The 14,495-nt window shown below is 43.3% G+C and overlaps 2 protein-coding genes across 9 annotated transcripts in view; both read right to left on the bottom strand.

Moving 5' to 3' along the window:
• Nucleotides 1-1,965, bottom strand: part of LOC139571330 (myocardin-related transcription factor B-like) — a 50,983-nt gene extending 49,018 nt beyond the window's left edge. Inside the window, exon 1 of the mRNA XM_071394115.1 lies at nt 1,695-1,965. The gene's annotated coding sequence lies outside the window, so the exon portion shown is untranslated. The remainder of the gene's footprint in view (nt 1-1,694) is intronic.
• Nucleotides 1,966-2,231: 266 nt separating this feature from the next.
• LOC139571329 (DNA repair endonuclease XPF-like) lies at nt 2,232-12,370 on the bottom strand. Of its 8 annotated transcripts, XR_011674275.1 has the most exons (12): nt 8,410-12,352; nt 7,949-8,128; nt 6,086-7,820; nt 5,822-5,998; nt 5,670-5,731; nt 5,501-5,587; nt 5,130-5,413; nt 5,015-5,050; nt 4,362-4,916; nt 4,179-4,292; nt 3,971-4,082; nt 2,232-3,876 (listed from the first exon to the last, which is right to left on the bottom strand). XR_011674275.1 is itself a non-coding variant. In XM_071394114.1 (11 exons), the coding sequence occupies exons 1-3, from the start codon at nt 8,461-8,463 to the stop codon at nt 7,758-7,760; spliced, it is 297 nt and encodes a 98-aa protein (XP_071250215.1). In that variant the 5' UTR covers nt 8,464-12,370; the 3' UTR covers nt 2,232-3,876; nt 3,971-4,082; nt 4,179-4,292; nt 4,362-5,413; nt 5,501-5,587; nt 5,670-5,731; nt 5,822-5,998; nt 6,086-7,622; nt 7,728-7,757. The 8 variants fall into 8 exon arrangements, 6 of the variants coding, with proteins under 6 accessions (XP_071250215.1, XP_071250213.1, XP_071250212.1 ...); XR_011674274.1 differs by having other exon boundaries at nt 4,362-5,050; nt 8,410-12,353; XM_071394114.1 differs by having other exon boundaries at nt 4,362-5,413; nt 6,086-7,622; nt 7,728-7,820; nt 8,410-12,370.
• Between the last annotated feature and the right edge of the window lie 2,125 nt (nt 12,371-14,495).

Below are 14,495 nucleotides of genomic sequence, written 5' to 3'. Positions count from 1 at the left end.
CTCAGTGCTATGATGGGGTCTAAAACCAGACTGAAGCATTTCGTATACATTGTTTGTCTTCAGGAAGGCAGTGAGTTGCTGCGCAACAGCTTTTTCAAAAAAAATTGAGAGGAATGGAAGATTTGATATAGGCCGATAGTTTTTTATATTTTCTGGGTCAAGGTTTGGCTTTTTCAAGAGGCTTTATTACTGCCACTTTTAGTGAGTTTGGTACACATCCGGTGGATAGAGAGCCATTTATTATGTTCATTACTCAGTTTGGGCGGGGTCGACCAGCTCTGAGAAGTCTTGGTGACTCCAAACTTCCATTTAAGAATGATGGCAGTCAATGTGTTCTTGGCGACCTTCAATGCTGCAGAAATCCCCAGATCTGTGTCTCGGGGCTCTACGGACAATACCTTCGATCTCATGGCTTGGTTTTTGTTCTGACATGCACTGTCAATTGTAGACAGGTGTGTGCCTTTCCAAATCATGTCCAATCAACTGAATTTACCACAGGTGGACTCTAATCAAGTTGTAGAAACATCTTAAGGATGATCAATGGAAACAGGTCCCACCTGAGCTGAATTTCAAGCCTCATTGCAAAGGGTCTGACTACTTATAATACATTTGCGAAAGTCTAAACCTGTTTTCGCTTTGTCATTATGGGGTATTGCGTGTAGATTGACGAGGGGGAAAAAAGTAATTTAATACAATTTAGAATAAGGCTGTAACAAAATGTGGAAAAAGTCAATATGGCATCGTGTTGTGACAACACCACACATTTTAGAGTGGTCTTTTATTGTCCCCAACACAAGCTACACCTGTGTAATGATCATGCTGTGTAATCAATTTATTGATATGCCACACCTGTCAGGTGGATGGATTATCTTGTCAAAGGAGAAATGCTCATTAAGAGGGATATAAACAAATGTGTGCACAAAATGAGAGAATAAGCTTTTTGTGTGTATGGAAAATGTCTGGGATCTTTTATTTCAGCTCATGAAACATGGGACCAACACTTTTACCTGTTGCGTTTACATTTTTTGTTCAGTGTAGTAAAACCCTGCAAAAGGGCGAACATACAGGCACTTCACTCCCCTGTGCCCAATAAATAAACACAACCTTCCCCAAAGCAAAAAATATATATATAATTTGATCCCCCACCCCACAGTACATTTTTACCTGTCGCTTGATGATGAATTGACTAATTGAACCAGGTGTGCCAGTTTAGGGTCAAATTAAAAATGCGAAATGTCTGGGAGGGCCAAGGAGAGGGTTGGATAACCCTGGTCTAGAGACAACACAATAAAAACCTCGAGTTCAGTTCACTAGCAGGCACTACAGTTAACTGCGATACATTGGTTTTCGTTTGTGAGAAACTAGTTAGCATCACACACTAGCTTAAACTGCGCTAGATCTGCACAATCGGCTGCCTAGGCTACACAGAGACAGTGTCACTGTAGTTGGCAGGTCTGCGGTTATCTGACAGGCAAGATAGCTGGCAAACCGATTAAACGGGGGTGATAAAATATGGACAAATCTGTAATCTTGTAATTTAAATCAGTTAAACATAGTCTAGTATTGGTGTATTCTGCACATAACATGACCGCATCAACAACAATTGCACACATTAACGTTACTCAGCTAGCCATGCTGCTAGTTCTGATAGCACGTTAAAAACAAGACTGCCCTGCGCAGTTCAAAGACCTTACCCAATTCCTTCGCCTTGCAGTAGGACACACTGCCATTGATGTTGAGGAGAATGTCTTCTGTCTTTTTAAGGGGGTCGAAGTTTTGATTCGCTGAATAAAATGGCTCCTGCTGATATGTTCCAATTAAATTGGTGACGTAATAGGAATAGTCACGCAGAAGCTTTGCGTTGCCTCACTTGCATTCAAGGAGGCACAGAGGGCGCTCTTGAGTCTTCAATTTCGACAGCAAAACATTCTACACTCCAAATAAATGTATAAAGAAATTATCAGTGCTATCCGGTGTCCTTGGGTCGTCCCTACCATTTAATATTTAAACTTCAATGGGGTAGACACGTCCCAAAGATCCCGGATAGCACGGAACATAAATAAACAATTTTATCTCAATCTATAAATAGCTCCAAGAATACAAAGAATTCAAAACCATTAAGCACTTTCTGACAAAAATGTTTTGCAAGAGATAAGACCAAACGATGAGGCCTCATCTAGAGCCATTGTTCAACCCTCAAATCTTTCAATAAAGCTCTAGTCTAGTTGACAAACAGTTTCAAACTTTTTTATATATATATTTTTGTTACCAACATTATCAGACAATTCATTCATCATTATAAAACCTAGTATTTGAACACTGCATTGTTAACAAAGCGCTTGTAAGTACACATTTTCATTGACTGTTTTTACACCTGGGGCCTGTTGCACAAAACTAGGATAAGGGATTAAGCCAGGATATCTTGGTGATCCTGGCTCAATTGATCCGTAATCCGGTTGCACTAAAGATGGATAGGGGGCAGGAGGATATGTTATGGTATAAATTACCATGGAGATTTATTCTGTGGAGCTAGCCTGCTCCAGACCAGGCTAAATTCCAGGATCTATTTAATCTCATCCCTAATGTCAGTCAGCAGTCACCACAAATGGAAACCAATAGTTATTTCACTGCTCACTATACATTGTTATCACATATAACTAGACCCACTGTTATTATTTAAACGTTTGTGATCATTAATTTCAATGATTTTGGATAAAAAATGATTTTTAGATGATGTTGCTATCATTAGATAATTTACAGTTTCCCATAGACTATAAGGCTATATATAAAATGATAGAATATTAGGGCCACAGAGGGGAAAAAAACACAAGTCATAATATTGTAACCAGTTGTTTTAAAGGAGGACAGTTGTTAAAATGACAGATGTGGGGCATTTCGTGAAATTGTACTTCAGTATGGTTTCATAAACAAAGACATGCTGATGTGCCAGAATATTAAGTATCACATTGTCATAAGTATCAAAACTGTAAAAACAATATGTAGCTTTTCTGCAGAAAGAACCAGCCTCATAAATTTATGACTTTATCCTTTTTCTTCAGTGTGGCCCTAGTACTCTGTCATATAAACAAATACACATTCCATATGAATATAAAAACACAATGTGTAACATTATGTTCCTTTATTGAATAAGGACAAAACAAAGCAGGTAAACCATCAGCTCCTTTCGAAACTGAAGTCACAGTGACTCTACAAGATGGAAAGCACAGAATCCAAGCATATTATACAAAATGATACATACACATTCAAAGGTCTGTATATAACACACCCTGCATGTCTGCACACTAAAATAAATGCAGGACAAATCCATACACATCAACTGAACAGACAAATGAATGGATGCAGTAGCCTCCCTGCAGCCTTGTATTACACACAGTATACCGCACAAACATCATAAGAGGCCAAATTCGTCAAAAAACGAACCCAAAAAAACCCAAATTCCTCTGCCACCGCAGGACATATTTAACCAAAATTGAAAGCACACATACTAACTAAAATAATTCAACACATATTGGTCCCTCAGCAGCCGACCACTGTCGTCATCAGGGAAGATTGCCGGATTGTCCCAGTCCATGGCTGGTGGCACTCTGGGGGCCCTCTCCTTCCTCAGGCAGGCCACATTGTGGAGGACAGCACAAGCCACAGTAATATCACATGCCCTAACAGGGCTGACCCTTAATTTGTGAAGGCAGTGAAAGCGTGCCTTCAGGAGGCCAAAGGTCATTTCAACTCTGGCCCTGGTCCTGGCATGGGCATGGTTGTAGGCCTGCTGTGCTTCCTGGGGGTCTGTGAAAGGTGTCAGGAGAAAAGGCTGGCAGCCATACCCCCTGTCTCCCAGCAACACACCAGAGAATTCACCTGTCAACACAAAATCTCATCATTACTACCTCATAAACACAGTGATATTCTTGACACAGCCATGATGGTTATAAATAGGGGTTGTGTGGCTTACCTTGTGATAGGCACTGATAGATTTCAGAGGCCCGAAAGATTCTGGAGTCATGGACTGAGCCAGGCCATTTTGCCACAACATTGCTGATCACACAGTCAGCATTGCAGACCATCTGAAATCATAAGATGAGGAATATTACACCAATCAATGCACATCACTGGCAATGCAGAGTGTTCGTCAATGGACAATATCAAAAAGTTATGTTCACCTGAACATTAATGCTGTGAAAGGATTTCCTATTCACAAAATCGGCCTCATGGGCACCTGAGGGGGCTTTTATCCTTGTGTGTGCAGTCCACTGCACCAATGACATTGGGGAAACCTGTCACACAAAGTAATGAGTATCCTACTATGTGTTAACAGTTGTCCTGTAATTTGTAGATCCTCTTACCTGCAATCCTATAGAACTCCTCTTTGATGTCACAGAGTCTTCTGTGGCCAGGGAAGGAGATGAAGACATCTGCTAATGCTTTGATAGCCAGACACACACTCCTTATTGTGCGGCAAATTGTGGCCTTGTTCAGCTGTTCTGCATCCCCCACTGAGTACAGGAAGGCTCCACTAGCAAAAAAGCGCAAGGCCACACAAACCATTTGCTCCACACTCAGTGCATGGCTCCGTGCAGTGCGGTGCTTAATCCTGGGACCCAGTAGTCTGCATAGATACCTGATGCCATCTGCAGAAAACCTGTATCTTTCATATAGATGGTCATCAGGGAAGGCCAGTGGGTCCAACCGGTCCCTGAAGACCCTTTCTCGCCTGAAGGCTCTCCTCAGCACAAGTGCTTCTTCATCCACCACATCTCGCACGAATGGGCATGCCATTGTCAGAGCAGAAAGGAACACACAATTTTGGGCCTTCATATAGGCTAGTGGCCACACCTGGTGCTGGGGGGGTGGGCAAAAGAGGGCGATGCCTTATAACGATGACTTGGTTGTACTGATTGCTGGGAAAATAAAAAAAACCTTAGAAAGATGCCACCGTCCTGTGTGCTCACAATAAGAGCTCATATGTCATGGCTCACTTGACTTTACGAGAATATACCTAATTTTTATTTTGAGCTGTGTCATCTTCTTGGAGCTGGGGGAGGAAAGAAAAATAATGATTAATACATTTGTGTTACAGTTAGCATACAGTGTACATTGAAGGCATATCTCACCTCCCTCTCAAGTTTTTTTATTTCAAGGTCCAGTTTCCTAATTGTCCTCTTTTTTATTTCGGACTCCAGTGCAAGATTTTCCATCTTTTTCTTCTTGTACTGAATGTCTATGTCTGCCAGTTCTATTTGGCGCCGGAGGTGGTTGCCATACAACTTTCTGATAGCTTGTGAGCTCTGTGAACACAATACAATTAGCGCAGCTGGAATTTGGCAGGATGTGGTGTCCTTTTATTAATACGCACTATGTTGCCAGGCTGGTTTTCCCACTGTATAGCATCTGGGTCCTGTAAAAGAAATTAGATTTTTTGATTTTGATGAGGACTCCTCACCATTGTAGAGTAAATAGTACTTTCACAGTCTTAACATGATACCTCATGCCTTCTGGAATCCAGAGAGATGGTCTCCTCCTCATCATCGTCTCCATCATGTGCTGTTGCTGCTGCACTGGGGCCTTCACCCTATCACATTTAATCGGATTCATATTGAAGCTAGTAGACAAGACATGCCAGGCCTACAGTATGCCTTTGATGGAGTACTCACTGGATCAGCATCGTCTGGTGCTTGTGCTGGTGGCTCTAACAGGAACACAGTGCTGCCAGACACTGCAAGGCAATAGGTAAACCAAAGTCAGACAGTCCAAATTGATTCAATATGAATGTGGTTGTATCCCATGTAGAGATGGAAGGACATACCTTGAATGAAGCGGGTGGCATCTTGGGAGGAACCTATGCTCGTCTCTTTCCCCCCAGGGATCCCCTCTAAGACGGGCCTGCCTTTATTTAGCTCCAAGGCCATGTCCTCTGCTGGGGTACGGTCAGCCTTTGGTGACCCACCACCCGTGCCTTGTCTGTGGGTATTCTTTTTCACTGCTAAAACAGTACAGACAATGTGTGAGCAGGCACCTTCTGGGTACAATATATGCTTGTGCTTTGTTAAATATTAGTCAGGGACCATACCATTCTGCAGAATGTTCTTGTATTTGATTTTGACCTGCTGCCATGTCCGTTTTGGCCCGTTCATGTTTAATCTACACACACACACACACACACACACACACACACACACACACACACACACACACACACACACACACACACACACACACACACACACACACACACACACACACACATTTAATGGAGTCACACTGCAAAAAATTACTTGGTATTTTTGTCTTGTTTTCAGTAAAAATATCAAAAAATGTATCATAGCTTTATACAGTGTGATGGAGTTACTTTACACAATTTCACTCATATCTGCAGTGCATTTCAATTAAAAATTTAACCGTTTCATAATTACAGTACAACTGCATTTTTGGAGATGTGAATTAAATATTTGAATTGTAATTGTGATGTTTCAGCGGAGCGGTGAGTGTGTAATTGTGCACTACTTACGCATTCAGGCGGTCTGCAATACTTTGCCACGCTTTTTCTCTTTGCTTTATCACTGTGGCGGTGTTGCCTTTCTTCTTAATTATATCTTTTACCTCCTCGTATGCCTCCATGAGGATTTGTGCTTCCGACGGGGAAAAGTACGCGGCTCTAGTTGCCATGGTAAATCAGTTAATCTGTGATCTGTGGCGGGGTCTATTTGAGTGAGCCGTGAGCGCGCACCTATCCAGGATTGGTTTCACCTGGCTTAATGAATCCGTGTCTGCTCATCCTGGCTTGGTCTTTGTGCAACCAATTAAGCCTGGACGCACATGTTTTGGCTTCATTGAGCTCAGCTGAGTCATTTATCCCGGATGTCTTAATTCTACTTTTGTGCAACAGGCCCCTGGTGTATCCTGTACACACAACAAATAAACTTTGAAAAGATTTCCTGCTCACTGACTTCCCTGTGTCAGCAGTTTTTCACTGCAGTACCGCAAGTACCAAATCCAACAGCAGCACGACAGTATGAAGCCTTTGGTACCTAAAAATAATTCAGCTCGTGTAAGCAAAACATACATTTACATATTCAAAGATTTACAAAGTCAAAGTTGGATTGCAAAAATAGTCAATTCAGAAACACGTACAATGACAGAATATAATTGAGTTCAGTCCACACACACAAGGCACAGTTCATTCCATAGTCTCTCTGAATGTGAAACCAGAGCATAGCTGATTACATGTCCGCCTAAATTCCTTTTAAGTGTATGACTGCTTACATTTCTGTGCAGGGGCAGGGAAATCCACAGTATTATACAGGAAGTCATAGAACAACTTTCCATTGCCAGCATGCTCCAGAATCAGTGCTAGCTTCTCCTGGCTCAGTTTGGCTAGGTGTGCCAGGCTATCTTCGTGTTTAACCAGAGCCTTGTAGTTCTTAGCATTGAGCCATGGCATCTGAAGCAGGAAGTCGTATGGCCTGTCATCACATCACTTACCTGCTTAGCATGTGTTGGTGGTAGTGTTAGCAGGCTCCTGACTGCTGACTCCTGACTCCTGAGCAGATCCAGGTTGGTGTCTTCTCTTCCCTTTCTCCACAGGAACCAAAATAGTGGCCTTCTCCCTGTATTCACACACACAGACACCCAGTCTGTCTGCTCTATTCACAAACCAACACATGGTATGGAAACTATAGGATGGTCATAATGTAATGCAGCAGATGTCTGACCTGATGAGGTGTTCGAAGGCTTGTTTCTCTTTAGCAAGACCAGTCAAGTACCTCTGTTCCTCTGTGGAGCCGCCATAAATCAGGAAGTACACCCTGACAGAGGAGAAGGAAATGCTTCATGAGAGACTTCATCTGAAAACCAAATATGTAATCGACAAGATCATGTAAAATGAATATTACTATTATCTCACTCTCCAAGGACAGTTCTTCCAACTTCTTACCAGAGTTACTTCCAAAGTTTTCTGGCTGGAGCGGAGTGACTCGAGGAGGCTGAGGAAGGTGACACAGTCATAGTGGATGAGGTACAGCAGCAGAGTACGTAGGATCATCAGGTCCTGGACCAGAGACTTGGTTTTGGCTCCCAGCTGGTGCCACACAAGGTCCAGGTAGTGACGGATGGTCTGGGGGTCAAACAGGTACAACAAGCAAGAATATGAGAGAAAGTCTGTAAGTGGTCAATAGAGTACAGTGGATACCTTGGTGTAAAGTGTGGAGATCACTGGAGACAAGCAGCTTGCAGTTGTATTTTTATATCACTAAGGCTAATCTAAAGAACACTACATTTACAATCATATTGAATAGTGTTATGTATGCAATAGCTATTGCTGAACTGCGTGAAGTTCTAGCTATTTATCTCCAGTGGGTATTGATGCTTAATTCCTAAGTAACTAAAAAGTCTGACCTTTTTGAAGGCATTCACAAGGCTGTTCTCCAGGGAGAGCTCCTCTGTCACCATTGTGGGGTTGTATCACTTCAGCTCCTTCAGACAGGCGTTCATGATGTCCAGAGCTCTGGATGGCCCTCACAGCCAGGGTCAGACACACATCCACTACCTCTGGCTTGTGTCTGTACAAAACAGAGTTCACGGATGCCTGGAACCAGAGAGAGAGTGTACAAAGAAAGAAAGAAAGAAAGAAAGAAAGAAAGAAAGAAAGAAAGAAATTACCTTATGGGCCTGTGCTCACACAAAGAGAGAAAGGAGAGTGCTTACACAGAGAGAAAGGATAGTGCTCAAACAGAGAGAGAAATGAGAGTGCTTACACAGAGAGAGAAAGGAGAGTACTCACACAGAAAGAGAAAGGAGAGTGCTTACACGGAGAGAGAAAGGAGAGTGCTTATACAGAGAGAGAAAGGAGAGTGCTTACACAGAGACAGAAAGGATAGTGCTTACACAGAGAGAGAAAGGATAGTGCTTACACAGAGAGAGAAAGGAGAGTGCTTACACAAAGAGAGAAAGGAGAGTGCTTACACAGAGAGAGAAAGGAGAGTGCTCACACAGAGAGAGAAAGGAGAATGCTCACACAGAGAGAGAAAGGATAGTGCTTACACAGAGAGAGAAAGGAGAGTGCTTACACAAAGAGAGAAAGGAGAGTGCTCACACAGAGAGAGAAAGGAGAATGCTCACACAGAGAGAGAAAGGAGAATGCTCACACAGAGAGAGAAAGGAGAGTGCTCACACAGAGACAGAAAGGATAGTACTTACACAGAGAGAGAAAGGAGAGTGCTCACACAGAGAGAGAAAGGAGAGTGCTCACACAGAGAGAGAAAGGAGAGTGCTCACACAGAGAGAGAAAGGAGAGTGCTTACACAGAGAGAGAAAGGATAGTGCTTACACAGAGAGAGAAAGGAGAGTGCTTACACAAAGAGAGAAAGGAGAGTGCTCACACAGAGAGAGAAAGGAGAATGCTCACACAGAGAGAGAAAGGAGAGTGCTTACACAGAGAGAGAAAGGAGAGTGCTCACACAGAGACAGAAAGGATAGTACTTACACAGAGAGAGAAAGGAGAGTGCTCACACAGAGAGAGCAATATGAGTATTTTTTTGAGAAGCTACAGCTTAGGGCATTGTTGTCAAACATCCCTGTCTTATTCGTATCCAGGAGCGATTGTTACCATGATCCGCAGTGATATAACATAACTGGTATGTGAAAACGATGTAGTTTAGCTTAGACTTAGCCCAAGATGTACTCTTAAGGAGCCTGCCGTTACTCTTTAAGGTCCAAGGCCCTTACATGTTATTTTCAGATAGACTTGCTCTGGCAGCCAAAACCGCCAAATCTCAGGACTTATGCATGCTCACAGGACTCTACACACTCACAGGACTCTACACACTCACAGGACTCTATACACTCACAGGACTATACACACTCACAAGACTCTACACACTCACAGGACTCTATACACTCACAGGACTATACACACTCACAAGACTCTACACATTCACAGGACTCTACACACTCACAGGACTATACACACTCACAAGACTCTATACACTCACAAGACTCTACACACTCACAGGACTATACACACTCACAAGACTCTACACACTCACAGGACTCTACACACTCACAAGACTCTACATACTCACAATACTCTACACACTCACAGGACTCTACACACTCACAAGACTATACACACTCACAAGACTATACACACTCACAAGACTCTACACACTCACAAGACTCTACACACTCACAGGACTATACACACTCACAAGACTCTATACACTCACAGGACTCTACACACTCACAAGACTCTATACACTCACAGGACTCTACACACTCACAAGACTCTACACACACAAGACTCTACATACTCACAAGACTCTCCACACTCAAGCACACTGATACTCCAACACACACATTTATACTGACTACACACACGCACACACATACAATCTTCCTCTACGCTGCTGCTAATCTGTTATCATATACCCTGATGTCTAGTCACCTTACCCCTATACATATCTACCTCCATCACTCCAATATCCCTGCACATTGTAAATTTGGTATTGGATCTGACCCTGTATATCGCTTCTTACTTTCTCATGTTCTTATTTCTTTAAAAGATTGATTGTGTGTTTTTGTTCTACCTTATATTATTTTTGGTACTACATTGTTATTGATTATTGCATTGATGGGTTTAGAGCTTGCAAGAAAGGCATTTCACTGTGCATGTGACCTTAAAATCTGAAACTATACTCCATCTAAACATGACTCGATTCTCAATTGCAATACAGTTCTAGAAATATAAAGCCTTTCACTTTCATATCACATCCAAATCATTTCACAAATACAAAATATACAGTGAAGGCCGTTTTAACCGGCTTCATCACAGTTTCAGCCAACAACAGTATTTTAGAGTGACAAAATGTTTCTGGAGGCCATCTTCCAATACACACAGGTGTTTGGAGCATGTTAGATAGCTAATTAGAACAGGTTGTCTCTCTGTCTTCCATCTGCCTTCTGTAAACACGCACTGTAACACGGAAATATTGCCGTGTGGGTATACGAACCCTATAAAAACGTGTATTAATTTAACATTTAGTTTTTTGAAAATTATTTCTCGCCGATATGAAAGAGAAGGTCCTCATGCTTCCAAAACCGTACCGCAAGCGATGTGTGTTAATATAAAGACCGAGTGTCGGGGCTCTTAACAAAACTCCCCCATACAGAAGACGCCTTCTTCCAATGACTCTTATGTGTAATGTAATGGAACTGAGAGTCATGAGGAAGGTTGAGGCTATACAATGACCCAAAATGAAGTGTGCAGGTATCCTGTCAGTGAGGAAGTCCACCACTAGGATATGTCTGGTGACGAACAGGACCCCTCCCTGTGTGTACACTTTGTAGCGCTATGTGCTCTGGACATCACTGGTCACTGGCTGGGGCAGGTGGCTCACTCCCTCAGCTCGCAGCTCCTCTGTCAAGTACTCCTATAGGAGAGGAAATTGGAGCACACATAGGAACATGGGTTATTGGTTACTGTTACAAACTTTATACATAGAAGGACATGCACAAACTTTAGAGTTTGATTAACAAAGGTCTGCAACCAAGGGGGTCCATCATACCTGAACCCCTGAATCCATTGTGTTTGATGTGTTTGATACTATTCCAGTGATTCTGCTCCAGCCATTACCATGAGCTGTCCTCACCAATTAAGGTACCACCAACCTCCAGAACATAGCCCAGGACCTACAGTAGCCCAAAACATAGCCCAACTGGGTACATACACACACAACACGTTGTGCTGCTAAAGTGTACACAGCTGGGCTATGTCCTGGGCTATGTCCTGTCAACCCACATTTTTCCATAATCAGTGAAGAGGCAGTGTGTAATCGTAGCTCAGAATAGAACAGGCTTGTGAATGGCACTGGAGGAGGGGGGTGTCTGTCTGCTTTTGACAGCACAGACACACACACACAGCTCCCACTCCTCCAACCCTGGCACTCCTCGTCAGATGAAGAAGTTGTTGACATGACTCACCTCAGTAGCTATTTAACACTGTGACCAGCATTTACATGCTTTAATGTTTACATTCGTACCGGTATTCACATTTTGATGCATTTCCAATCCAGAGCCATGCATACTATGAGACTTACAAAGAAGGATTTATCTACAGAATAATCTGCTTGTTTCACCGTCACCATAAAAAATGGGAAAATAGCTGTGAAGCACTTCCACTAAACACAACACAGAAAGATAGTTCCTTTCTCTTGCTGTTATTAAAATGAAGTGGAGCTTGAGGGAGACCATCCCTGGGAGTACAGAGGACACAGAAGTGTTTCCACCAAAAAACATGACAATGAATTAATGATGTTGAGGAGGAGTTATCGTGCAGCATCACTTTATTGCCCATTGTGAAATGAAGATGTATCTTCTGCTGTCTTATGTTAGGCTATTCTTAATTCCCACAAGATAGACTGGACGCAGCACAGGGTCAGCCACAGAGTAGCCCACACTTCTGTCCAATAGCCTGGAGACGCAGCCTGGTTAGCCACAGAGTAGCCAACACTTCTGTCCAATAGCCTGGGGACACAGCACAGGGTTAGCCACAGAGTAGCCCACACTTCTGTCCAATAGCCTGGAGACGCAGCCTGGTTAGCCACAGAGTAGCCAACACTTCTGTCCAATAGCCTGGAGACGCAGCCTGGTTATCCACAGAGTAGCCAACACTTCTGTCCAATAGCCTGGAGACGCAGCACAGGGTTAGCCACAGAGTAGCCCACACTTCTGTCCAATAGCCTGGAGACGCAGCCTGGTTAGCCACAGAGTAGCCAACACTTCTGTCCAATAGCCTGGAGACGCAGCCTGGTTAGCCACAGAGTAGCCAACACTTCTGTCCAATAGCCTGGAGACGCAGCCTGGTTAGCCACAGAGTAGCCAACACTTCTGTCCAATAGCCTGGAGACGCAGCCTGGTTAGCCACAGAGTAGCCAACACTTCTGTCCAATAGCCTGGAGACGCAGCCTGGTTAGCCACAGAGTAGCCCACACTTCTGTCCAATAGCCTGGAGACGCAGCCTGGTTAGCCACAGAGTAGCCCACACTTCTGTCCAATAGCCTGGAGACGCAGCCTGGTTAGCCACAGAGTAGCCAATACTTCTGTCCAATAGCCTGGGGACACAGCACAGGGTCAGCCACAGAGTAGCCAACACTTCTGTCCAATAGCCTGGGGACACAGCACAGGGTCAGCCACAGAGTAGCCAACACTTCTGTCCAATAGCCTGGGGACACAGCACAGGGTCAGCCACAGAGTAGCCAACACTTCTGTCCAATAGCCTGGAGACGCAGCCTGGTTAGCCACAGAGTAGCCAACACTTCTGTCCAATAGCCTGGGGACACAGCACAGGGTCAGCCACAGAGTAGCCAACACTTCTGTCCAATAGCCTAGGGACGCAGCCTGGTTACCCACAGAGCCGAAACTTAGGTAGGTTGTGAGGCTTTAACCGTGCTTATGGAAAACCAGAATGAAAGACAGGCATCAATGTTTCAATAGGTTCATCTCCAAAACTATCTGCTGAGTGGCTGCATCCTAAAAGTCTGTTACATCACTGTTGTTGTCTGTTACATTTTCTATTTATTTTTACCTTTATTTAACTAGGCAAGTCAGTTAAGAACAAATTCTTATTTAAAATGACGGCCTAGGAACAGTGGGTTAACCACCTTGTTCAGGGGAAGAACTACAGATTTTTACCTTGTCAGCTTGGGGATTTGATCTAGCAACCTTTTACTACAGGCCCAATGCTCTAACCACTAAGCTACTTGCCGCACCAGGTAACATCAGTCTCATTGTCTGTTACATCACTCTTCTAGCAGGAATCCTCCTCTAGCATGACATTACCGAACTTCAGTCAACTCACTCCCTGAGTTAATTCAATTATTAATGCAAAAAAAAACACTTGTTTTATTTCAGCAGCCTGGAATCTAAACTGAATATTGCTCAATTTCACCATTATTCAGAGTGGATTCCAGGCTATACAAAAAATATGTGTTTTATTGTCACATACACCAGATAAGTGCAGGGAAATGTGTTGTTTTACAGGGTCATGGTAGTACAGCGCCCCTGGAGCAAATTAGGGCTAAGTGCCTTGCTCAAGGACACATCAACAGATTTTTCACCTTGTTGGTTCAAGTATTTGAACCAGCAACCTTTTGGCTACTGGCCCAATGCTCTAATCGCTAGGCTACTTGCAGCAGGAAATATAAGCAATGTGTATAGAATGTATAGAAATCATAAGTAAGAGAAGTCATGCCCTGTTCCAGAATGGCCTTTAGAGAGCACTACAGCACTGTCTCACTGCTACTCAACATAGTTCTCTATTATACTGCTCTGTTCCACAGTGTACTGTAGAACTCATCTGATGTTCACAGTCTGAACCTCTCTAAAAGGAGGAAAGACTAGGGTAAACTAGTCAGCTGATCGTATCTGGGTTCCCTTCCTGTTACATGAAGTGGGATAAAATGATCCATTAACATGCTATTTATGAC

The sequence above is a fragment of the Salvelinus alpinus genome, chromosome 3 (assembly GCF_045679555.1).
Source record: "Salvelinus alpinus chromosome 3, SLU_Salpinus.1, whole genome shotgun sequence".
NCBI classification, from domain to species: domain Eukaryota; kingdom Metazoa; phylum Chordata; class Actinopteri; order Salmoniformes; family Salmonidae; genus Salvelinus; species Salvelinus alpinus.
The sequence above is the reverse complement of the archived record's forward strand: the minus strand, read 5'-3'. Positions and strand labels throughout refer to the sequence as shown.

Excerpts from the sequence above, each read along its gene's own strand:
- LOC139571329 (XM_071394109.1), bottom strand. The coding sequence starts at position 4,430 with ATGTCTTCATCTCCTTCCCTGGCCACAGAAGACTCTGTGACATCAAAG. Across the intron at positions 4,293-4,361 it reads GGAGTTCTATAGGATTGCAG|GTTTCCCCAATGTCATTGGT; the intron begins GTAAGAGGATCT and ends TTTGTGTGACAG. Across the intron at positions 3,877-3,970 it reads CTATCAGTGCCTATCACAAG|GTGAATTCTCTGGTGTGTTG; the intron begins GTAAGCCACACA and ends TTGTGTTGACAG.